General features: G+C 39.4%; 1 protein-coding gene across 3 annotated transcripts in view; it reads left to right on the top strand.

Annotated features, from left to right (window-relative positions):
* The window catches only part of TCEA1 (transcription elongation factor A1), a 43,225-nt gene that overhangs the window by 9,043 nt on the left and 9,980 nt on the right, over positions 1-24,202 (top strand). Inside the window, exons 2-8 of one of the 3 annotated variants that reach the window (XM_039222442.1) lie at positions 3,756-3,818; positions 9,082-9,187; positions 14,457-14,544; positions 17,816-17,988; positions 19,341-19,397; positions 20,607-20,761; positions 22,591-22,737. In XM_039222442.1, coding sequence (XP_039078373.1) covers positions 3,756-3,818; positions 9,082-9,187; positions 14,457-14,544; positions 17,816-17,988; positions 19,341-19,397; positions 20,607-20,761; positions 22,591-22,737 — 789 coding nt within the window. The remainder of the gene's footprint in view (positions 1-3,755; positions 3,819-9,081; positions 9,188-14,456; positions 14,545-17,815; positions 17,989-19,340; positions 19,398-20,606; positions 20,762-22,590; positions 22,738-24,202) is intronic. The other 2 variants (XM_039222444.1, XM_039222443.1) reach the window with 2 other exon arrangements.

The following is a 24,202-nucleotide window of genomic DNA, read 5'->3' as shown; positions in this document are numbered from 1 at the left end:
GGCTCCAGGCTCTGAGCTGTCACACAGAGCCCGACGGGGGGGCTCGAACTCATGAGCTTTGAGATCATGACCTGAGCCGAAGTCAGATGCCTAACCAACTGAGTCACGCAGGTGCCCCTCAGGTTTTATTAAGATAATATGGAACATGTATCATATATCTTCAACAAGATCTGGGCAGTTCCTAGTAATCAGACATTAAAATTTTTATAGTGAAATGTAATACTCACATGAAGTGGGATATATAGAACATAAATGGTTTTATGTATGTTGAGATTAGGTGTTGCTGGTAAATGAGTTGATTGAAAATCTGTGAGAAATCTTGATTTTCAAAGGTTTTTGGTTTGGGGATTCACAGATGTGGGACTGAAGACCCCATTTGCTCACAAAGATGTCATTCCTGTAGAATTTCTGATGAACAGAAAATTTAAAGTCAATGTTGGTTTTCTTCTCTAACACCTGTAATGTTTCACTGTTTTTAGTTACCTTTAAATAAAAATAATTTATAGAATTTTAAGATCAGAAGGGATCTTTAAGCAGTAAATCATTGAAATCCTTCATAATAAAAAAAAAAAAATCTTTAAAAAAAAATGGGTGCCTGGCTGGCTCAGTTGGTTGAATGTTTGACTCTTGTTTTTGGCTCAGGGTCATGATCTCATGGTTTGTGAGATTGAGCCCTTTGTCAGGCTCTGCGCTGAGTGTGGAGCCTGCTTAGGATTCTCCCTGCCCCTCATCCCCTCTGCCCTTGTCCCCCACTCACACTCTCTCTCTAAAAAAAAAAAAAAATCCTTCATAGTAACCGGTTTTATAATTGTTATTGAACTTAAGTTTTAAATTGAAATGATATATCTGTTGCCAGAAGGAAAGTTAATACTCTTTATTCTCCACAGCTGAGTCTGATGTCTGTCAACTTTATTTTTTTTTCAATTAATTAATTTAACATAATCTCTGCATCCAACATGGGGCTCTGACTCATGACCTCTGAGATCGAGAATTATGTGTTTTACTGACTGAGCCAGCTGGACACCCTAATATCTAGTTTATTTTATTATTTTTTTAAGGGTCAGTTCTTGTTCCTTTTTTGTTTGTTTGTTTAAGTTTATTTACTTAGCGCATACCCAGGGGAGGTGCAGAGAGAGAATCCCAAGCAGGCGCCGCGCTGTAGGGCTTGATCTCATGACCTGCAGATCATGACCTGAGCGGAAATCAGGAGTCAGATTCTCAACTGTCTGAGCCACCCAGGCACTCCTAGCAAGTTTAAATGGAAAAATTATATGACTGGAAGCCTTTACTCAATTTTATATTTAAGAAATAAGATAATAGCATGAGGATTCTGTGTGTATTCCTTCGTTTGGGTACGTGATGAGGGATGTGCTTGGGGGCTCTCTGTCCCCCTGGGCATGCTGGGTTTCAGTGATTTGTAGGGTGCCTAGTTTTTGTACTTTACTACTTCAGAAAGCAGAATGAGTTACACATGTAGTGTCGACCAGATGGCTTTTAGGATGTACTTGCACAGGCAGAACATGAAACCGGCATCAGCATTTGCAGAGTGGGTGTCGGTGGCTTGGAAGAAATTCTTACAAACAGTAGTGGGGCGCTCTTTGAACCTGAGGTGGCCAAGTGGGTGAAGAACAGCTAGCTCCTCTTCGTACTGCGAAGCCAGGTAAGAGCTAAAGGCTTTTAGCTCTTTGATGGCTTCTTTTCTGAAATGCTGCATTACTAGTGTTTTCTAGACAACTTTTTTGTGGATAAAAACAGATATAATTGAATCCGGCTCAATCAGTGATTCATCATCATTGGACTCTGTGAAGTAGTTTTAGAAGCACCTTAGCCAACTTATTTTGCTTATATCTTTCTTTTATATATGTAAAAGAAATGATGGAATTATACAAGTATAAAGAAGTGATAAGAAAATACTATGATAGTTTAATAGTTTTTTTATTAGTGGCTTATAATGTGTCCAAATATAGTACATAAAGTGAATATTAGACTAAGTAAAATATGAGTGTATTAGATTACATATGATACATTAAATGAATATCAAATTGGAATATTTGGCCACAAGGTGTAAGGTGGTGCTGTTCTCATTTCGTTCCTTTTTTAATTTTAGGTGCTTCATGTAATTCTTTTAGGAGTCTTATTCTGTCTTCATCATCTACATGGGAGTTTTTGATTCTCAATGGCAGTGGACAGGCCTGTGAGCTTAACATACATCTTAATTCTGAATTTTCTCTCAGAATCTTTTTACTACTTTGTAAGAATTACATAGAGAGCACTGTTTTTTTTTTTTTTAATTGTACTTTTTTTTTTTTTTTTAATGTTTTATTTATTTCTAGGAGACAGAGAGAGAGACAGCATGAGCAAGGGAGGGTCAGAGAGAGAGGGAGTCACAGACTGAAACAGGCTCCAGGCTCTGAGCTGGCAGTCAACACAGAGCCCGACGCGGGGCTCGAACCCACGAACCGCGAGATCATGACCTAAGCGAAAGTCGGACGCTTAACCGACTAAGCCACCCAGGCGCCCCAGCACTGTTTTTTTTTTTTAACTAAAACAATTTTTTTAATATTTTGAGAGGAGAGAGACTGAATGTGAGCAGGGGAAGGTCAGAGAGAGAGGGAGACACAGAATCCGAACCAGGCTCCAGGCTCTGAGTTGTCAGCACAGAGCCCAGTGTGGGACTTAAACTCACAAACCTAGAGCTCATGACCTGAGCCAAAGTCGGACACTTAACTGAATGAGCCACCCAGACACCCTGACAGCAGTGTTTTTGTGACAGAAGAGTAAGAAACAGGAGACCTCAAGAGAATTCTAGTAAAGATATGCCCTTTCCCCCTCTGACTGTGTGAGTGAATGAGTGCTAGAGGTGCTGTAGCATCTGCTCACCCCCATTCTTCCTTTCTCAGGGTTGGTTCCTTCATGAAATAGCCATTCTTCATGGAAATTTGGGGTGTGTTATGCTACCAGAGTAAGAAACACATTTTACATTTCAAATTGGGACACACATAAACAAATGCTATTTAAAATGAACTTTAAGGGGCGCCTGAGTGGCTCAGTCGGTTAAGCGTCTGACTTTGGCTCAGCTCATGATCTCACACTTCGTGGGTTTGAACCCTGCATCCCGGACTTTGTGCTGACAGCCCGCTCAGAGCCTGGAGCCTGTTTCATGTTCTGTGTGTCCCTCTCTCTCTCTCTCTGACCTTCCCCTGCTCATGCTGTCTCTCTCTCTCTCTCTCTCTCAGAAATAAAACATTAAAAAAAATTAAAATAAAATGAACTTTAACAAAGCAGTATTTGGGGCGCCTGGGTGGCTCAGTTGGTTAAGCGTCTGACTTCGGCTCAAGTCATGATCTCGCAGTTCGTGGGTTCAAGCCCCGCGTTGGGCTCTGTGCTGACAGCTAGCTCAGAGCCTGGAGCCTGCCTCTGATTCTGTCTCCCTTTCTCTCTGACCGTCCCCTGCTCATGCTGCCTCTCTCTCTCTCTCTCTCTCCCTCTCTCTCTCTCTCAGAAATAAATAAAACATTAAAAAAAATAAAGCAGTATTTATCAAGTGCCGGTCATAGTCCAGTAAGTGGAATTTATGTTCCTTTAATGAGTTGCAGTCGACCCCTCGTTCCCTGCCCCCCTTTTATATACATACCATCCTCATATGAATAAGTGAGCCATAGTGAGTCGTAGATAGGAAAACATAAATTTAAGTCTTTAGTTGGTCCTTGTTTTACCATCTGGGAAATTGAATATGCAATTATTTTCTTTTTTAGGCTGGAGCATTGGATTTACTGAAGGAGCTTAAGAATATCCCCATGACCCTGGAATTATTACAGGTATGTGCTAACCCATGTCAGGATTTGAATAGGTAATTGTCCTAAAATGCCAAAGCATTTTTTAATACTGATGCGTTTTTTGTATTGTCCAGTTACGGTGTAAGCCATAACTCCTGTGTTTTTTAAAGATGGTAACATAAATCAATAATCTAAGTTATCACTGTAGGAAAATGTTGCCTTCCTCAAGAAGAATAACACCTAAATCTTTCAAGTTTGAAATTTCACCGTGAAAGGAAAGCAAATTGACTCTTGGGCCTGATTTGATTTCCCAAGACCCTGTGTTCTTTGTCACTGCCAGCACCTACCAGCAGGGGGCTGGTCTGGGCGGGGGGGGGGAGGGGTGCCTTTCAGCAGCTATCCCTCATTTTTCCCCAGTTGCACAGCCACCCTTGTGCCCTAGGACCCACTAATCGATCTCTGTTTTGTCTCTGTAGATTCACCTATCCTGGAGATTTCGTACAAATGAAATCATACAATATATGACCTTTTGTGTCTGGCTGCCTTTTTTTTCCTTTGAAGATTAAAAATGTTTTAATTTTAAGTATGATCTACTCCTCACCATGGGGCTCAAACTCATGACCCGAAGATAAGAGTCACATGCTCTGCCAACTGAGTGAGCCAGGCACCCTTTTGGCTTCTTTTACGTAGCATGGTCTTCTCAGGGGTCGTCCATGTTGTAGCGCATATCGGTGCTTCATTCCCTTTTCTGGCTGAACAGCATTCCACTGTATGGCTATACCACACTTTGTGTATCCATTTGGCAGTTGATGGACATTTGGGTTGTTTCTACTTTTTTGGTTGTTATGACTCATGTTCCTTGCTCTGCACATTCATGTACAGACAGGTTTGTGTGTTTTTGTTTCTTTTGGGCAGAGATCTGAAAGAGTCGAAATGATGAGTCACATGGTAACTTTATTTTGAATATTTTGAGGACCTACGGGGCTGTTCTCCCATGTGACTGCACCATTTTACATTCCCAGCAGCAAGTAAATGAAGGTTCCAGTTTATCCACATTCTTGCCAACGCTTGTTATTGTTTGTCTTTGATTATAGCCATCTTAGTGGGAGTGAAGTGATATTTCATTGTGGTGTGGATTTCCAGGTCCCAAATGACTAATGATGTTGAACATCGTTTTCATATGCTTCTTAACCAGTCATATCTTTTCTTCGGAGAAATGTTTTTTCAGATCCTTTGCCTGTTTTTAAGTTGGATAATTTGTCTTTTTATTATTAAGTTGGGATTGTTCTTTATATATTCTAGATGCAAGTCCATTATGAGATACAGGATTTGCAAGTATTACCTCCCCTGGGCTTTACATTCTTAGTGATGGTCTTTGAAGCACAAAAGCTTAAAATTTTGTTGTAGTCTCATTATCTGTTTTCTTCGGTTGCTTGTGCTTTAGGTATCAGACCTAAGAAACTGTTGCCTAATTCAGGGTTTTAAAAATTTATTCCTTTGTTTTTTAGCTCTTTTGTTTAGTTCTGTGATTCATTTTGAGTTAATTTTCATGTGTGGTATAAATAGGTCCAATGTCATTCTGTAAAAGAATGATATGTAAAAGAATATGGATATCTAGTTCACCTTTTCTTAAAAAATGTTTTTTGTTAATTTATTTTTGAGAGAGATTGTGAGCAGGGGAGGGGCAGAGAGAGAGGGAGACACAGAATCCGAAGCAGGCTCCCAGCTCTGAGCTGTCACCACAGAGCCTGATGCGGGGCTTGAACTCATGAACCGTGAGATGATGATTTGAGGCTAAGTCAGCTGCTTAACTGACTGAGCCACCCAAGTGCCCCTCACCTTTTTAAAATATTCTTTTCTCTAATGAATTATCTTGACATCCTTATTGAAGATCAGTGACAGAAGAATGTAGGGACTTGTTTCTGGATTTTTTTTTTTAATTAAAAAAAATTTTTTTAAATGTTTTATTTTTGAGAGAGAGAGAGAGAGACAGCGTGAGCAGGGGAAGGTAGAGAGAGAGGGAGACACAGAATCTGAAGCAGGCTCTAGGCTCTGAGCTGTCAGCCCAGAGCCCGATGCGGGGCTCGAACCCACGAACCGTGAGATCATGACCTGAGCCAAAGTCGGACGCTTAACCAACTGAGCCACCCAGGTGCCTCTCTGGATTCTTAAATCTATTCCATTAATCGTGTCTCTCCTTCTATAGGACCCCGTTGTCCTGATTATTGTAGTTTTGTAATACGTTTTGAATTTGGGAATTATGAGTCCTTCAGCTTTTTCAGGATTGTTTTGGCTGTTTTTTGGGTCCTTTGTATTTCCATGTGAACTTTAGGATAAGCTTATCAATTTCTGCACTAAAGGCAGTTGAGATTTTAATAGGGATTTTATTGCAGTCTGATTTTATTAGGATTTGCAGCCTTAACATTTAAGTCTTATGATCTGTGTATATGGAATGCCTTTACATTTATTAAAGTCTTTAATTTCTTTCAACGATGTTACATAGTAGCTTTATGCTTTTTACTTTAAGATTTAGTGGCTATCTTAAATCATCTTGGCAGAAACTCATGAGTGATCATAAAGGTGATTTTTCTTCTAGAGTATACCAGTCTGCTTATTTCCTGTGATGCTGACAGCATCTCTTAATCTCACTTCTCATTCCTTTCTGCTTGACCACCAGCGTGCATCTCATTCCCTGAGTCTGCTTAATGCCCTCTCCATCTTTCCACGGTAGTGTCTTTCTAATTGCATAGCTGGTGTTCTGTAGAAACCAGATGGTCAGCCGTGGCCAAAGGCACACATTTTCCCTGTCTAGCATTTCACAGTATATAGTTCATCTCAAAAACCTTCATTAGTCCTGCAAACAAGAAGCCTGTTTAAATCTACAATCCTTCATGTAATTTGAGCAAGCAGTACTTCTTTGTAGGGTATTTGTTATATCCTATAAATTAAAGAAAACTCCAGAGTCTAGGGAATTCTAAGACTTGGTTGTCCAAGTTAAATGGCTTCATAATCCTTTCTTCTCTCTACTTTCCTCTATCCAAATACTCTCTTTAAAAGGAGAAAAAAAAATACCGTACCCAAATCTTTGTTTTGCACTCTACCTCAGCAGCCTCATTTCTTATTATTGTTGACTGGATAGTCTCTTCCTTAGAGAAGTATGTTTGTTACAGATTCCTACATTCTCCATAGGGATTTTCATAGGTTTTCAGTAGGAAATTATTGACTCTTTCATAGGATGAAAACATCACATCCTGTGATCATAAAAACGCAAGCACCCAAGGTACCTGATTTGCGTAAGCTGTTCCTGTATCTTTGCTCGCCTCTGCCTGCCTCTTAAAGCTCCGCTCTCTTTGCCAGTCTGTGTCAGCTCCAAGCTTCAGAACTGTATTAGTAAGTCAGATGATTTCTTCCACTCATTCCAAAACTAGGTTTCCTTCTGGGTGGGTGGGGTGGGTTGTGGGGTGGCCATAAGGGAGAGCTGTGAATGGGTGCGGGAGGAGGGGGGCCAGAGGCGTCAGGAGAAAAGAAGTCAGACCTGACAGATACTCTGCTCTGTACCTGGCCGGAAGCGCAAGCAGTTAGCTGTGTGTCCAGCTCTGGGTCCACACAATTGGAGACCATGCCGCCTGGCCCAGGAACTTGCTTCTGGAAAATTTTCTATATTGAAGTGTTCTTTAGAAAAGTTCTAAAATTCTGAAAGTATTTTCTTCACTAAAAAAAGTTCCAAGAACATTTTATCAAAGCAATAAGCCACTTTTTTGGGGGGGAGGAACCCTCCCCAAGCATTAATCTCAAACCATTTTAGGATTTTGCAATTGTGGAGTCGCCTTTATCTTTCTGCTCTGGAACCTTATCTGCCTTGCACAGCATTCTTTCCAGTGATACAACTTAGGCCATGCTAGCCAAACAAACACATATTCTCAATTCTTGAACAGAATTTCTATCCTGAATCTCTTTGTTGGGAGATTTCAATAATTTAGCAGGAAACTGGAAGTACCCATTTATTACTCTACCTTAAAGTTTACAGCAGGCATTCCTGCTTTTTTTTAACCACTAACAATTCCTTTTGTTGTTTTTTTCCTTCCGTTGATCATATTTCTTGAAAGATCGTCTACCAACAACTTGAACTTACTAAATAATTTACCATTTTTTATTTATCATCCTTAATTGACCTGTCATAGCTTTTGTGTTCTTTGAACACAATTTGAAAACCGTTGATGTGCTGGGAAGAGCTGGACTTTGGAGGTGCATTAAAATCCCGGCTTTGCCAATTAGGTCTGGTGTGTTGCTGGACGAGTAGGGATAGTGATTCAAGTTTAAAGGGTTGTTAGGAGGGGATGCCTGGCTGGCTCAGTCCGTGGAGCAGGTGACTGTTGATCTCAGGGTTGTGAGGCTAGGCCCCACATTGGGTATAAAGTCCACTTTAAATAAATTAATTCAATTAAAAAAATAAATGGTTGTCAGGAATATTAATGAATATGGATGCATAATTGTGGGTACACAGTATTATCACATAATACTTTACTGTATTCTTTGAAGTCAGTTTTTTAAAAATGTTTATTTATTTTGAATAGAGGGAGGGAGAGAGAGCAAGTGGGGGAAGGGCAGAGGGGGGGAGAGAGAATCCCAAGCAGGCTTTGCACTGTCATTGCAGAGCCTGATGTGGGGTCAATCCCACGAACCATGAGATCATGACATGAACTTCAAGAGTCTGATGCCTAACTGATGGAGCTACCCAGGTGGCCCACTGTGAAGTCCGTATTAATGTCTGTAATTATATGCTGGTTTGAGGCAAAAAAGAAACAAAACAAAACAAAAACAAACCCAACCCCAAACCACTTTTAAACGTCTGTAGATGGTAATATTTGTTTGAGTATCCTTATTAAAGTTGCAGCAGGTGACCCATGAAGGAATCTATGTAGAAGAACATTTAGAAGCAAAACAGTACATGTGTTAGTCATGGTGCTGCAGCATGCCTTCTGTACAAATACAGACGTTTTATAGTTCGTTCTTCCTTTAAGGGATGTGGAAAGACTGATCTCATCTTCCCAGTTCACCAGCCTCATTACAGTAGCAACTCAGTGTATCTGCCTGCAGATCTCTGTGATAATAACCTTGATGAGCTCAGGGTTTGACTGGAAGATGCATGCATCTTATTCTGTAGTATACTATTATGAGAATTCAAATAACTGAGGCTTTCTTCTCTTCTACCATTGAAACAAGAAAATGGGAAAGAACAGAACGAAGCACTAAATTGTCTGAAATGAAACAGCATATACAAATTGTTTTTGTCATTGCCTTGCAGTCCACAAGAATTGGAATGTCAGTCAATGCTATTCGTAAACAGAGTACAGATGAAGAAGTCACATCTTTAGCAAAGTCTCTCATCAAATCCTGGAAAAAGTTATTAGGTATGATTGATCTTCCCTTATGTGTTTGTGCTCTGGCTTATTCAGGTGTTCTGTGTGTGCGTTTTTTACTGTTTATAAATACAGAGGTACTGAAATCAGTGCCTTCTATTAAGTAGGATGGGTGTCAGTTTGACCTTGAGGGTTTTGCTTTTTAAACTAGTCAAATTTAGGTTTTTTTGTTTTTTAAAACTTAGAACTGGATTGCCTCTTTTTTTTTTAATTCTATTTTTTAAAAATTTTTAATGTTTTTTGTTTGTTTTTTTTTTTAATTTCTGAGAGAGAGAGACAGCATGAGCAGGGGAGGGTCAGAGAGAGAGGGAGACACAGAATCTGAAACAGGCTCTAGGCTCTGAGCTGTCAGCCCGGAGCCTGACGCAGGGCTCGAACCCACGAACCGTGAGATCTTGATCTGAGCTGAAGTGGGATGGTTAACCGCTGAGCCACCTAGGCACCCCTGGATTGCCTCTTGAAGAAGAAACTTTTCCCCCATGGGAAAAGTTGTCATTCATTTTAAAAAGGTTTTTGAAGTAATTTTCTAACTTACAGAAAGTTTATAAAAACAATAAAAATCACTCACATGTATCCTTTTTCTAGATCTGTTAATTTTTAATATTTGCCATACTTGTTTTGTCATTGTTTCTTTCTTCTCTTTCTCTGTATGTATACACTCACGCATACAAATTTTCCGTATGTATACACTCACACGCATATAAATTATTCTCCGTTATGTATATACTCATGCATGTACAAATTATATTTTCTGAACCATCGGGGAGTAGGTTGTGTCTATCGTGCTTTACCCTTTAATACTTAAGTGTGTGTTTGCTTGGAATAAGTTTATTTTCTTCTGTAATCATATTATAGGAAATCCAGGACATTAACATTGGTACAGTGATCTACAGTGCAGGTTCCAGCTTTGTCACGTGTCCCGGTGGTGTCCTTTAGAGCTTTTTTTCTTCTTTCAGAACAAGATCTAGGCTAGGATCACATAATCTAGTCTCCTGGTCTGGAATAGTTCTTAAGCTTTCTTATGCTATTTATAACATTGACAATCTAAAGAATACAAGCACTCTTCTCACTTTATTTTTAGTAGCATCTTCCTGATTGGGGCTTTATCTATTATTTTCTCATGGTTAGATCAGGTTGTGCATCCAGAGGTGGAATGCTCTGGAAGCGTGTGCTGTCCTTCCTGGGGTATCACCTCCAGAGGCATTGGTGACCATGACGTTCGTTTTGATGACCTGGTCAAGGCGTACACCGTGTCGTTTCTTGTTTTTCCTTTTGTATCTAATAGGTATTCTGTGAGAGATACTTTCAGACCCTCAAACTGTCTTGGTTCTCATCAGACCTCCCCTTATCCCCTGTTTAGTATTTACTGATTTTTGCCCAAACCACCTTTTATTGTGATCGTTGCAAAATTGTAATTGTCTTTAATATTTCTAAGTCAGCATTCTGCTGTAAGAAAGTACCCTCCTTTTACCTCCCAGTTATTTTTCTATTAGTGTGGACACATAGATTCCTGTTTTATACAATGGATTATAATCCATTACTATTCATATTTATTTTGATATTTACATTATCCCAGATTTGACCAGTGGGCACCCATTCAAACTGGCCCCTGTGTCCTTTTGACACCCTCTTCAGTTTTCTTGATTGCTGTTTTATGTTCTGGAACCAAAAAATGTGTTGGGTTCATCTCTCTTCCCTACCTCAGCCCTGGAATCAGGCTTTTCTCCAGCAGTTATTAGCATTATCAGGAAGAGAAAAATAGAAAAAGTTGAATCTTTTAAAATTTCAAAGACAACAATAGTGATAACAAAAAACCTTATTACTTCTAAGATCTTGGAAACTAGAGACTAAAAATTATAAATTGGGATAATTGACAAAATTTTAGTAATGTCTGTAGGTAAGTAAACAGTACTGTATCCTTGTTAAATTTACTTATGTACTGTGGTTGTACAAATGAGTTATTTTTCCATAGGGAATACATGATGAAGTGTTTTGGGATTAAGGAGCATGATATCTGCTACTTATTTTCAAATAGTTCAAAAGTGCGGTCTGTATGCACACCAGGATGTATACGTGTGTATACGTACAACACATGTATGCATGTCTGTAGGCGCAGTGAATGAACGAGGAAGCAAGTGTACCAAACATTAACATTTGGGGAATCTGAGTGAAGCTTCTTGTACCAGTCTTAAAACATTTGTGCAAGTTTCAGATTATTTCAAAATAAAAGCTTTTTAAAAATAGTCTTTAAAGACAAACTAAAACTTTGTGTTTATAATTAATTTAAATTTTGAGTCAAATTCCATATTCTAAAGTAATTAAAATTTGCCATAGACACTGACTGAGAACCATATATATGTATGTTTTTATTTCTGGAAAGATGGTTTACATTTTGTGGGGCATTGTAGTTATATTTATTCAATCTTAATTTAAAGAAGGTTTACGTTTTTATACTTATTGGAGGTATCTGATCTCATTACAAGTTCTCTTTTAAAACTTTTTTTTATGTTAAAAGATTTCCATGTTCATTAGATAAAGTTTGGAGAGTTGAGGAGGAAAAGAAACCTCCTTAAGTCTGTCTCTAAATACAACCGTCGGTTAGTATCTTGTTGCGTTTCTTATCTTTTTTCTCCTAGTGCATAGATTTTGCTTCAGCTAGAATTCTTTTTATGCTGTATGTATAGTTACTTATATTGTCTTTTTTAATGAAAAAAATTTGTATTTTTATATCACATTCATTTTTATTGGCTTCAGAATAATCCACTGGGTGATTATGCTTTAATTTCTTACCTATTAGATATGTGTTGTTGTTGTTTTTTTTACTTTATAGCTATTATAAATAATGTCTTGATGAATATCTTTTTGCCTAAAGCCTTTTTTTTTAGATTATTAAATAGATTTCTGGAAGATTTACTACTGCTGCTACATGGCAGCACAGTTTTTGAACACTCCGATATGCCAAGCATTGACCCCTGTGAATGCGCTTAGCTCTCCCAAGAACCCAGTGTACGAGGGGCCGTTATATTTCCCGTTTTCTGATGGGGAATGCCGGCACTGAGAGGTGAAGCAGTCTGCGCACAGTTGGGCTGGTCATGAGGTGTGATCTGCAGGCAGCCTCGGTCCAGAGCAGATTTTCTCTGGCTCTGCTTTATTGCCCATGGCACTGTGGTTAGGCCCGTGGCATGGTAGGTAGGCAGCAGGACTGCTCTCGCTGCCCGGGCTCCTTCTGGGATTGCACCAGAAACCTGGCTAGGGCGAAGTGCGGGACCGCATGTAGCACCAGGTCTCTGAGGGAGCGCTGCACTGTTACACCGCCCTTCAGACGCTTTCTACTCCCCTAGTTTGGGAATGTTTCTTAGTCCTTGTTATATTCTGTAATGTCTTTATTAATGTTTGTTTTCTACCTCACAGTCCTCTACCATGTTTAGCTTTGGGAGCCTTTCACTGAATTGTAGAGAATAAATAGGGGTAAGAATGGGGTGCCTGGGTGGCTCAGTCATTTAGGCATCTGACTCTTAATTTTGGCTGAGGTCATGATCCCAGGGTTGTGGGTTTCAGCCCTGAGTTGGGCCCTGGACTGAGGTTAGAGCCTGCTTAAGATTCTCTCTCTCCCTCTCTCCCTCCCTCCCTCCCTCCCTCCCTCCCTCCCTCTCTCTCTCTCTCTCTCTCAATTAAAAAAATAAAAATAAAGGAGGGCAATAAAATGAGTATCTGAAAACTAACACTATATCATAGGGGACCTGAATTATATTTCAGATTTGGTAACCCTAATGTTTACAAGGGAAGTTCTAGAATTGTGATTTGCACCTTTTTCTTAGCCAGTCAGCCTCATCTAGATCATCCAGTGCTCATCTAGAGCACAGGATAGTCATCTAGGGACCTTTCTTTGGTCCTCAAGCCTCATTGCCAGAGCTTGGGGTGGAATGGGTCCAAGATGGGGCCTTGAGCATAGAGATTGCTTCAAGGTCATCTAGGTGGTCCTGATGAACAGCTGACTGTATGTGCTCTCATATCCTGTGCAGAGGAAGAGGGAGAAGTGAGGTATTTATGTAACTCTTATTATGTGGGGATCAAAACGTGGATAGATACGTAAGGTAATTTGTGCAGGAGATCCAAACATTTCCTGACCCCAGCTTCAGAAGGCCCTCTGGTTGATTTAAACACGTATGTATGTTTCTTTTCATTGTTTAACGATTGCACTGGTCCAACCTATTTTACACCTCTTATCTCTCTCTTTTTTTTTTTTTTAATAACACCAGCTTGTGGACTTGGTTATTACTTTACAGATTATTTAAGATAGAGGAAGTGTTAGATAGGCCTTACTAATCCTGAAGTCTTTTCTATGAAAGTGTTCTTTGTTTACTGTCCCTGAAATAATTTATTTTTTGACTTCATGAAAAATTGTTAAAATAATATTGTTATATATACTTTGCACTTTCATCTTTAAAACTTTTAAATGTTATTTTGAGAGAGAGAAGGAGAGAGAGAGAGCAAGCGTGGGGAAGGGGCAGAGAGAGGGAGAGAGGGAATCCCAAACGGGTTCCACACACTCAGTGTGGAGCCCAGCACGGGGCTCAAACTCACAAACCATGAGATGACCTGAGCCCAGATCAAGAATGGGAAGCTTAACGAACTGAGCCACCCAGGTGCTCCTGCACTTTAATTTTTAAAATGATAGTGCTGATATTATTTCCATGTTCTTTCCTTTGTTCTATATATTTTTCTCCACTTAACTAATTGTTTTTTTAAGATTTTATTTTTAAGTACATTTTTGTCTATTTTAGGTTCCCACTGGCATATGAATTGTGCTTCCCACCAAATGAAGGAGTTTTTTGGGGAATGCTGACTAAGCATGCATTGTGAAAAATACCCAAGTACATATGTTAATATGATAGCTTACATAAACTTTATTTACTGTTGAAAACTTAGGATTTTTGGGTTTTTTTGTTGTTGCATAAATAGCCTGATTATTTCTAGTAGTTCCTTTTTTAATTTTTTTTTAATGTTTATTCATTTTTGAGACAGAGAGAGACAGTGTAAGTGGGGGAGGGGCAGAGAGAGAGAGAGGGAGACACAGAATCCGAAGCAGGCTCCAGGCTCTGACCTGTCAGTACAGAGTCTGACGCAGGGCTCAAATCTATGAACCACAAGATCATGACCTGAGCCAAAGTTGGATGCTTAACCGACTGAGCCCCCCATGTGCCCCTGTAATTATTTTTTTTAAACAAATGCTAACAGCTAAGAATTTCATAATTTTTAGATGGACCATCTACAGATAAAGACCCTGAAGAAAAGAAAAAAGACACTGCAGTTACATCACAGAATAGCCCTGAAGCAAGAGAAGAAAGGTATGTCCCTTTACGGAAATTCATTTCTGTCGGAAGTTGTAGCTGTAACTTGCTTGTCACTTCCTCCATGGTCGTATTTTGTCTTATTTATGGTTCCCTATCTGTATCCTCTTTTTGTTTTCTAATTAAATGGAATTAGTAAATATATGTAGCCAAATAGACTATTCTAATGTTTCTTACAGGATTTTCCTGGAAATTTAAGAGACTTATAAGACATTACATGAATAAGGAGAAATTATTTATACCGTATTCAACAAGCTTAATTGAATGGAATATTTGTGATAGCACTACTAGAATTGATAGTGAAGGTACTGATTGAGGCTTCAAGTGGTTGGGGGCCATGTAGGTGGCTCAGTCGGTTAAGCATCTAACTCTTGATCTCAGCTCAGGCCTTGATCTCAGGGTTGTGAGTTCAAGCCCCTTGTTGGGCTCCATGCAAGATGTAGAGCCTACTTTAAAGAGAAAAAAAAGGATTCAAGTGGGTACTTCCTTTATTTACCACATTCCATAGATTTTGGGGGGGATGGTACCTGGATCTAATTCTCTTTTTATGCCTTTTTTCCTTCCCAATTTAACTGTCATAAGAACTGAAAAAGGCTTCTCACCTCTTGGGAGACCTTTGCATTTATTCTTTCCTGTCACATATAAGGGACTGTGTAATCCCCAGCATGTTGAGGTAGTAGGTGATATGCCTGGTAGGTTAAATACAGCTCCTCTATTCTTGGGAAGCTTGTGTTTTAACACTTGACTTTGATTTAGAGCAGTAGTTCTCAGTGTGGTCCCTGGAATGTGGGGCACCTGCCAACTTGTTAGCAAAGGAAAATCTGGGGCTTTACCCTGAAACTATTGAATCGGGAATTCTGGTGGTGGGCCCAGAAATGTGTTTTTAACAATCTATTCAGGTGATTCTGATGCACTCAAGCTTTAGGCTACTTATTTTAACTTCATTTATTTCTTAGTATTTTTCCCCAAAGTGGTAATGTACCCCTCATTTGTTCAGTAACAGCGACTAGTATCCCATATACTGTTATTTTATGCATTAGACTAACTAAAGTTGATGCTAAAAGAGGTAAGCTAAAGATAGGGTTAAACATCAGTTGTTAATAAAATTCTGACTCTTTGAGATAGTTTTAGACTTTTAAAAAATTGTGAGAGTAGTACAGAGAATTCCCAGTTGCCAGTGTATGTGTATGTACATACACTTATGGTTGTGTACATACTCAAGACACATGAATAACTTATTTTGAACCAAATAGGAGTTCTTTATATCCCTAACTACATCAGTGCATGTTTCTTAGGAACAGGACATTTTCTCACATCTAATCACGGTGCAGATCTCAGTGTCTGCGAGTTAGGATTAATACAATACTTTTTTCTAATCTACCCAGCTTACTCGTATTTTAGTAGTTTCCCCCTTACTCCAGAGGAAAAAGATTTTTCCAAAATATCTAGAATCACATACTGCATTTAGCTATCATCACTTGTTTCCTTTAATCTGGAGTGATTCTTCAGTCTGTCACTGTCTTTCATGACCTTGATATTTTTTAAAAGTATAGGTCATAATTTATGAAATTTTTAACAAATGCTTTCAGTTGTGTTACATTCAAAGTCACTGACTTAATGCCTTAAATATAAAATATAAAAGTATAGGCAGGTAATTTTATTTATTTTTTGTTTAAAATTTTAAAAAATATTTATTTATGATTGAGAAACAGAAAGAGACAGAGCATGAGCAGGGAAAGGGCAGAGAGAGAGGGAGGCATAGAATCTGAAGCAGGCTCCAGGCTCTGAGCTGTCATCACAGAGCCCTACACAGGGCTCAGACTCACAAACTGAGAGATCATGACCTGAGCCGAAGTCATACGCCTAACCGACTGAGCCACCCAAGCACCCCTAGGCAGATGATTTTAAATAGATATTGAAGTAGGAATAAGTTCTTAGTGTATCTTTATCTGTTTTACGTAATTGAAGTTTAGAGATGGAGCCTATTGACAAAAGCATGGTATTATCACATGGGAAATCTGACCGAATGGTTGGTATCTGTCCACACGTATACGCGCTCAGTCACACACGCACTCTCTGAAGGTGACAGAGCTCCTAGGGTATGATGAAACGTAGAAGGTGTACAGAAGGGCTGGGCTGCCCAGTGTCCTCTGTTTTTGAAGTTTTTATTTATTAAAACAATTTTTTTTAACATTTATTTTTGAGAGAGAGAAATAGAGCACGAGCAGGGGAGGGGCAGAGAGAGAGAGGGAAGCACAGAGTCTGAAGCAGGGTCCAGGCTCCGCGCTGACAGACTGACAGGAGCGAGCCTAATGTGGGGCTTGAACCTATGAACCTTGAGATCATGGCCTGAGCTGAAGTTGGACACTTAACCAACTGAGCCACCCAGTGCCCTGTCATTTATTTATTTTTATTTTAAAGCAAGGGAGAGGGGCAGAGGGAGAGAGAGAATCCCAAGCAGGCTCCATGCTCAGCACGGGCCCGACAAGACGGGGCTTGATCCGATGACCTGGGATCATGACCCCTGTTGGGCTCTGTGCTCACAGTGTGGATGGAGCCTGCTTGGAATTTTCTCTCTTCCTCCCTCCCTCTGCCCCTCCTTTGCTCGTACGTGCGCTTGCTCTCTCTCATAAAGACATGAATAAACTTAAAAAAAGTTAAAAAAAAAAAGGTTAATTGAAATCCCGCAGAAAACATTTTATTGAGAATCTAAGAAATCAGCAGCAGTTGAAATGATTGGGTCGACTCAAAAACTAGTAAGCTGCCCTGTTTGGATTGGTGTTTCTAGGGAGAAATTAAAGAGACGTTTTTATATTTTTACAATTCCTTTCTCGCTACACATGTGTTTTTATCCAGAAGGGAGTGTTTTAAGTATAAACCTCTTTGGTTGTCTCATTAGAACAAGGTTTCTCAAACCTTGTTTCCCCTCCAGGTCTGCTTGAGAGTTCTTGTGTTCTGTGTGGTCCCCTCGCCCCTCATGGGGCCCAAATCCTTGCTTTTCACTTATTGTATTGAGCTGCGATGGGTATTTTCTTAATCATTAAAATTATTGTTTAATGTTTAAAAAGATCAAGGTAAATGTTTAGGTGGTTAAAAAAACATGAGTGAGTCTCAGATTTAATAAAATTTTAACTTTTTAGAAATCTATACATGCGCCATTTTCGTTTTCCTCTGTCACCGAATACTGTATCATTTGTTTAGATCAAAAAATTTTATTTTTAAATAGCGATGCGGTTACGTTAAGAGACTTTTTCTTGATCTCTTTTTGGCGTGTGCGCGCGTGTGTGTATGTTAGTAGTTCCAGTGGCAACGTGAGCAGCAGAAAGGAGGAGGCAAATGCTCGAGATTCTTACGTGTCGTCCTTCCCTCGGGCACCGAGCACCTCGGACTCGGTCCGGTTAAAGTGTAGGGAGATGCTGGCGGCCGCTCTGCGGACAGGAGGTGAGTGTCGCGGCGCCGCGCTGCCCCCGACCTGTGTACCGCCGCCTCTGCCGCCCGGCCCCGGGCGTCCCCGCGCTGGACTGCGCCCGCGTCTGGTCCGGGGTGGCAGGTGGGGCCGGTGCTGGCAGACAGGGACGGGCGTTCCCGGGGAGGTACCTTCCCACGCACGGGGGTCCCCCTTGCTTCCGGCACCTTCGCGGGCCTCCACACATCTTCCCCCGCTTTTAACCTGTGCGCAGGATCACTCACAGTGCAGATTCTTTATGCAAAAACAGTTCGGTGCTAGAAGTGTGTTTTTCTCTCAGGATTTTCCCAGTAGCATTTTCTTTTCTTTAGCTTACTTTATTATGAGGAGACAGTATGTAATACATATAACGTATAAAATATGTGTGGTTTATGTTACTGGTAAGGCTTTTGGTCACCAGTAGGCTGTTATTAAGTTTTGGGGGAGTCAGGGGTTACAGTGGATTTTCTACCGCATGGGGTGTTGGCGTCCCTAACTCCTGTGTTGTTCGAGGGACAACTGTAATTACCCTGCTCCCAGACTGAGCGTTAATGATAGTGTCTTTGGGTCCTGTTGTTAAATGTTAGTATGAAATGTAGTATTTACGTTGTATATTTATAATTTCATTTTCTGCCTTTTTTTTTTTTTAAGTGGAAAAGAGATCTTGATTTATATATATGGGAGCCTTAATTGCATTTGAAGTTATCCACTTTTATGTAAAATTTTAAGTTTTACATACAGGAATTATTTATTGTCTTATACAAATTCATTCTTTTTCTTTTCTGTTATACTTGAACCATAGTTAGTATGACCTGTTTTCCTCTTTACTCCTCCCTTTATATTTTGATTCCCTGTTTCTTTATGTATTTTTTCTTTTTTCTTCCTAGTTTCTTTTTATTTCCTTCTATCTGTTTGAATATTTGCATAGGAGTCTTCTGAGTGTGTCCATATATGTGATTGGCAGAGGAAATGAATGGTTTCTTTGCATTGAAGCCTGAGGCACAGGAGACAAGACAGTTCTCTCTATAACTTTCACTACTCTCTGCCGGAGCCACCAGAATTGATGGAATTGTGCAGTGAGGAATTGCCTGCTAGATCACTTCCTTCCCCACTCCTGAGGGGTAAGGAGTCGGCATTGCAGGAGTGCTGTGGACGTTAGGTGAATCCAGGAGAGGAGTCAAGGGGGCAGTAAAGGGACCAGATTCTAATGAAACTAAACACACAGGATTCTTTATTAGGGCAGTGGGGTTGAAGAAACAGGAATGCAGTTTAAGTTACTCTCTGTTGAAATTTTCTTTTAATATCTCGTGATCACTTACTCTTGACAATTCTTTGTGCCTGTGTTTAGATGACTACGTCGCCATTGGAGCTGATGAGGAAGAATTAGGATCTCAAATTGAGGAAGATATCCTTTGTGTGTTATGTTCATGATTGTTTTAAAAAATCTGGTACAGATGAACTGTTGTTTTCTTTCTGTATAGAACTTAGAGTTTTCATTTTTCAATTTCTGTCTTGATTGTATTGTTTTGCTGGGAAAGAAGAGGGCCAGCCATGGCATTTTATTCTGGTTTTCTGGTTATTTGAAAGGAAAACATGTATGTTGATAGTATTTTTACTTTTCTGCCTTGCAGGTTAAGACTGTGACACCTCAGTAGAAGGTGTGTAAAAGGGTGTGGAAAACACACAGACTGTGTATGAAGTAGGGTTTCATGTTTGAGGGAACTCGGCAAAGCACGTGAGGTCCTCTGAGTGCATTCTCAGGAGGGAAGTGTGTTTGTGCTGGGCACCATTGAAGGGGCTTTGGAAGAGGGACCTTGTTCATCTAGGTGACAGCATGACCCTGGAACTATCCATGGCCCTGTTGGATAGCGTGTGGCTCTCAGGGCTCCCCTTCTGTTGAGAAGAAAAGAACCTGCTAAACTAGCTTCTTGCTGAGCTGGGAAAGAAGTGAACCTTTGGGGCCACTACGAATGGTTTCTTCCCAGAGGGTTCCAAAGGTGCTGTGTCATCACGACTTTAGGATCCTTTGTAGAATTCCGATTTGGGCAAGCCAAAGTTGGTATAAATTCAGGCTTCCTTTTTTTTTTTTTAAACAAATTTTCTCACTCTGAGTACTTGTTACTTTTTGAAACATTTTTAATTTGTGTGCTGCTGGCATTCAGCATTATGAAGAAAGTATTGTTCATTCTTTTTTAATGTTTTATTTATTTCTAGGAGAGAGAGAGAGACACAGCATGAACAGGGGAGGGTCAGAGAGAGAGGGGGTCACAGACTGAAACAGACCCCAGGCTCTGAGCTGGCAGTCAGCACAGAGCCCGACGCGGGGCTCAAACCCACGGACCGCGAGATCATGACCTAAGCGAAAGTCGGACGCTTAACCGACTAAGCCACCCAGGGGCCCCTGTTCATTCTTGATATAAAAGTAGGATCACTATTTCTTGCCAGTTCCAAATCAAGAAATGAGGTAGAAACACTGTATTGTTAGCATAATCTAAATTGGAAACATTTTTGGAGAACTGCTTAGAAATTTCAGGAATTCTTATCTTGGTGAACTAGATAAAAAAAAAATACCTTACTTTTATAATTTAACCTTTTTTCCTTGACGGCCTAGTACCTATATATCAAGAAATAAGGAATACAGACATGAAATACAAAAATAGAGTACGAAGTAGGATATCAAATCTTAAAGATGCTAAGAATCCAAATTTAAGGAAAAACGTACTGTGTGGAAATATTCCTCCTGACTTATTTGCTAGAATGACAGCAGAGGTGAGTATATGTGGCTATAATGTTTCCATGATGTTATTTCCTGATGCCAAGTGCAAAGTCTGTCTGAATCATGAAGTACTAAATAAATACTACATTTATAATAAATCCTTATTAGCTATTCTGATATATTTATATGTGTAATGTGCTAGACAAATACATACGGTGATTGAATCCGTTGGTATCAATACTTTGTTCCTTACACAACTGGACCCTGATCTTTGGTTGATTGCCTTAAATCATTGTCTAAAAACAGAAGTGTTTTTACTTACTTTGGATTCGTGTTGAATTGAAGATTTGAATATCTAATTGCAAGCAGACTTGGTAACCTGAGTTCTTTTCATGGTTAAACCCCATAAAAGTGGCCACATCATATTGACTATTTGTTAAATTATAGGGAATGATGGAGAAAACAGAATTCGGAGCTTGCTCTTTATAGACAACCGTTCATCATCTGCAATCTCATTATGCAGTCTCATTATTTTATTATGTATCCAAGAGAATCGATTTGTCTGTCTATGTAGCTAATAAAAATTGTATTTTTAAAATTCATTTTTTAAAAAACCTCATTAAAAACACTTAAAACTTTAAATTAGAGACCATAGTGTAATGCTCCTGTATATATCCATCACCCAAGCTTCAGGTATTTTCAAGAATTTGTCACCCTTTTCATCTGTCCCTTTTTTCTTTTTTCTTCTTTTCTCTTGACATCATACCCTTTTACTTTAAAACCTGACAGAGGTAACCTTTAAAAATATGATAACTTTCTTACATAACTACGCTGTCATTACTACATCCAACAAAGCTAACAGTAATTCCTAATTTGTATTCATATATTCCTGATTACATATGACTTTGTATCAGGATCCAGGTCTATATACTGCTTTTAGTTTGGCCTCTAAAGATTTTGTATGTATGTATTTAAATCCATAGCAGTCTTTTCTCTTACCCCTGGCCCTGTTTTTCTTCATGACACTGACCTGTTGAAGAAACCAGTTTATTTCTTCTGTATCCCCCAGAATGAATGATCTTTTTCTCCCTCATGGTGTTATTTTTCTGTCCCCTCTATTTTCTGTAAATTGGGAACTAGTTCTGTAGGCTTGATTACATACAAATTCAGCTATTTTCCCCATGTAAATACTTTGTAGTTGGCGCTTTTTGCTTCATGTTGCACCACATCGGAAGCTATATACTGCTTTACTGCTCCAGACTGTTAGCATGCTGAGCTCGATCAGTGGGTTTGGATGAGGACAGTCCACTTCTTCCACTGTAATGTTCTCCTCTGATCTTTCATCGGGATTGGTTCTGTACAGTAATTTATTTTGGTTCTGTACAGTAATTTATTTTGATAGCTGAAGGAATTGTTCCGTCCTTGGCTAATGGGAGCTCCTTCATGTTCGCCCCTCTGTCTGTACGACTCAACCGCAAAAGTCTTTGGAGGCTTCCATGCTTCTGTGGCACATGGAGTGATGGCCCTGGCTTATCCTGTGCATCTCTTGTCTCCTCCAGAGCTCCCTGGTTCCTTTTTGGGGAGGGTGATGGTAGAGACCATAATCTGGGTACTAGAGGTACTCATTGCTATAGGATTATTATGTTGTTCATAAACCTTTAAACAGAAAATCTCATTTTCACATACAAACTTAGAAGTATTTGAAGAAATTTTAAAAAGAAGCAAACTCCTATGAGCTCTATGAGGAAAAATACTAATTTTTCACTTTTAAAACTTCAGAGGTTTTTGTTCTATTATTATGAAGCTAATTGAACATAAAGAGCACTCAGGATGTGTACAGAAGATGCCTATTAACTGAGTGGTATCTCCACCTCGTCAACAGGAAATGGCTAGTGATGAACTCAAAGAGATGCGGAAAAACTTGACCAAAGAAGCCATCAGAGAGCATCAGATGGCCAAGACTGGTGGAACCCAGACTGACTTATTTACATGTGGCAAATGTAAAAAGAAGAACTGTACTTATACACAGGTTTGTGATCGTTTTTAGACTCTTATTTTCATATTAAGAGTGCTTAAGGGTATTATGCCAAGTCAGGTAAGACAGAAAGACAAATACTGTATGACCTCACTTAATATGTAGAACCTAAAAAACAAAAGAAATGGATTAACCAAAAATGTTTGAAACTCAGATACAGAGAGCAAACTGGTGATTGTTGGAGAAGAGAGGTGGAGGGTGGGCTGCATGGAAGAGATGAAGAGGTACAGACTTCAGTTAGAAAACAAGTCACAAGGATGTGCTGCTGTACAGTGTGAAGAATATAGTCAGTAATGTAATAACTTTGTATAGTGCAGAGGGTAATTAGACCTATTAAGATCATTTCATAATGTATAAAAATATCTAATCACTGTTGTACACTTGAAACTAATAACAATATTGTATGTCAGTTATAATTCAATTAAAAATAACTAAATAGAATGCTTCCAACTCTTATTTCAAAACAAGCAGTAAAGATAATTGCCAGTACTTTGATATTTCTCAAGAGGAGATATGATCTCTTCAGTGTAAGAATGCTTTTTTAAAAAAAATATTTATTTTGAGAGAGACAGCATGTGTGCGAGCAGCGGGGAGAGGCAGAGAGAGAGAGAGGAGGAGGGAGGGAGCGAAAATCCTAAGCAGGCTCCATGCTCTGCGGAGCCTCACAGGGGACTGGATCTCATGAACTGTGAGCTCACGACCTGAGCCGAAATCAAGAGTCAAGAGGCTCAACTGACTGAGCCACCCAAGCGCTCCAAGTATGCTTTCTTTATACTAAATAGATTCCAGTTAATTGAAAATAAGTTGATGTATTTATACTTTCATGGAAATGGTTACTGTGAAAGCTGTATCAATTAAATAAAATTAATACAACACATAGGATTTAATAGAAGGCCATATTTGTTTTCTAAGAGTTGAGCTATTGATTAGTGGTTAGTATATAATCAGGTTATAATTCTTTTTATTTGCCAGGGTCATATAATTTAAGGAAAGTTCTTTATTCTTCCTTACTTGGAGTGTGGGTGCTTTTAGCTTAATTGCTTTCCAGATATCGATTCCTTTTCTGCAACATATTGGTGACTTTTATCTTCAGATATAATGTGACTAGCCTTTTTTGTTCTGGAACAAAAGAGCTGTGAAAAGAGCCACATAATGTTTATTTTTGTTGTAAATGTGTGTGAAAATGGCTTATCAAACTGTCATTAATCTCATTTGTCAAGAAGGTATTTTTGTGCTGTGTCTGTAAGCTACTCAATTCAAGATTTTCCCATTAGAGAACAGCTTACAGTTAGTTTCAGGGTAATAGATTTAGGGAATTGATTTTCTGATTGAGAGAAAATGAAGCCATTAAGAAAGTAATATGACTGGGGCACCTGGGTGGCTTAGTCGGTTAAGCGTCCGACTTTCGCTTAGGTCATGATCTCACGGTTCATGGGTTCGAGCCCCGCGTCGGGCTCTG

Source organism: Hyaena hyaena, unplaced genomic scaffold (assembly GCF_003009895.1).
Source record: "Hyaena hyaena isolate Hyena2069 unplaced genomic scaffold, ASM300989v1 scaffold_1127, whole genome shotgun sequence".
Lineage (NCBI taxonomy): Eukaryota > Metazoa > Chordata > Mammalia > Carnivora > Hyaenidae > Hyaena > Hyaena hyaena.
The sequence above is the reverse complement of the archived record's forward strand: the minus strand, read 5'-3'. Positions and strand labels throughout refer to the sequence as shown.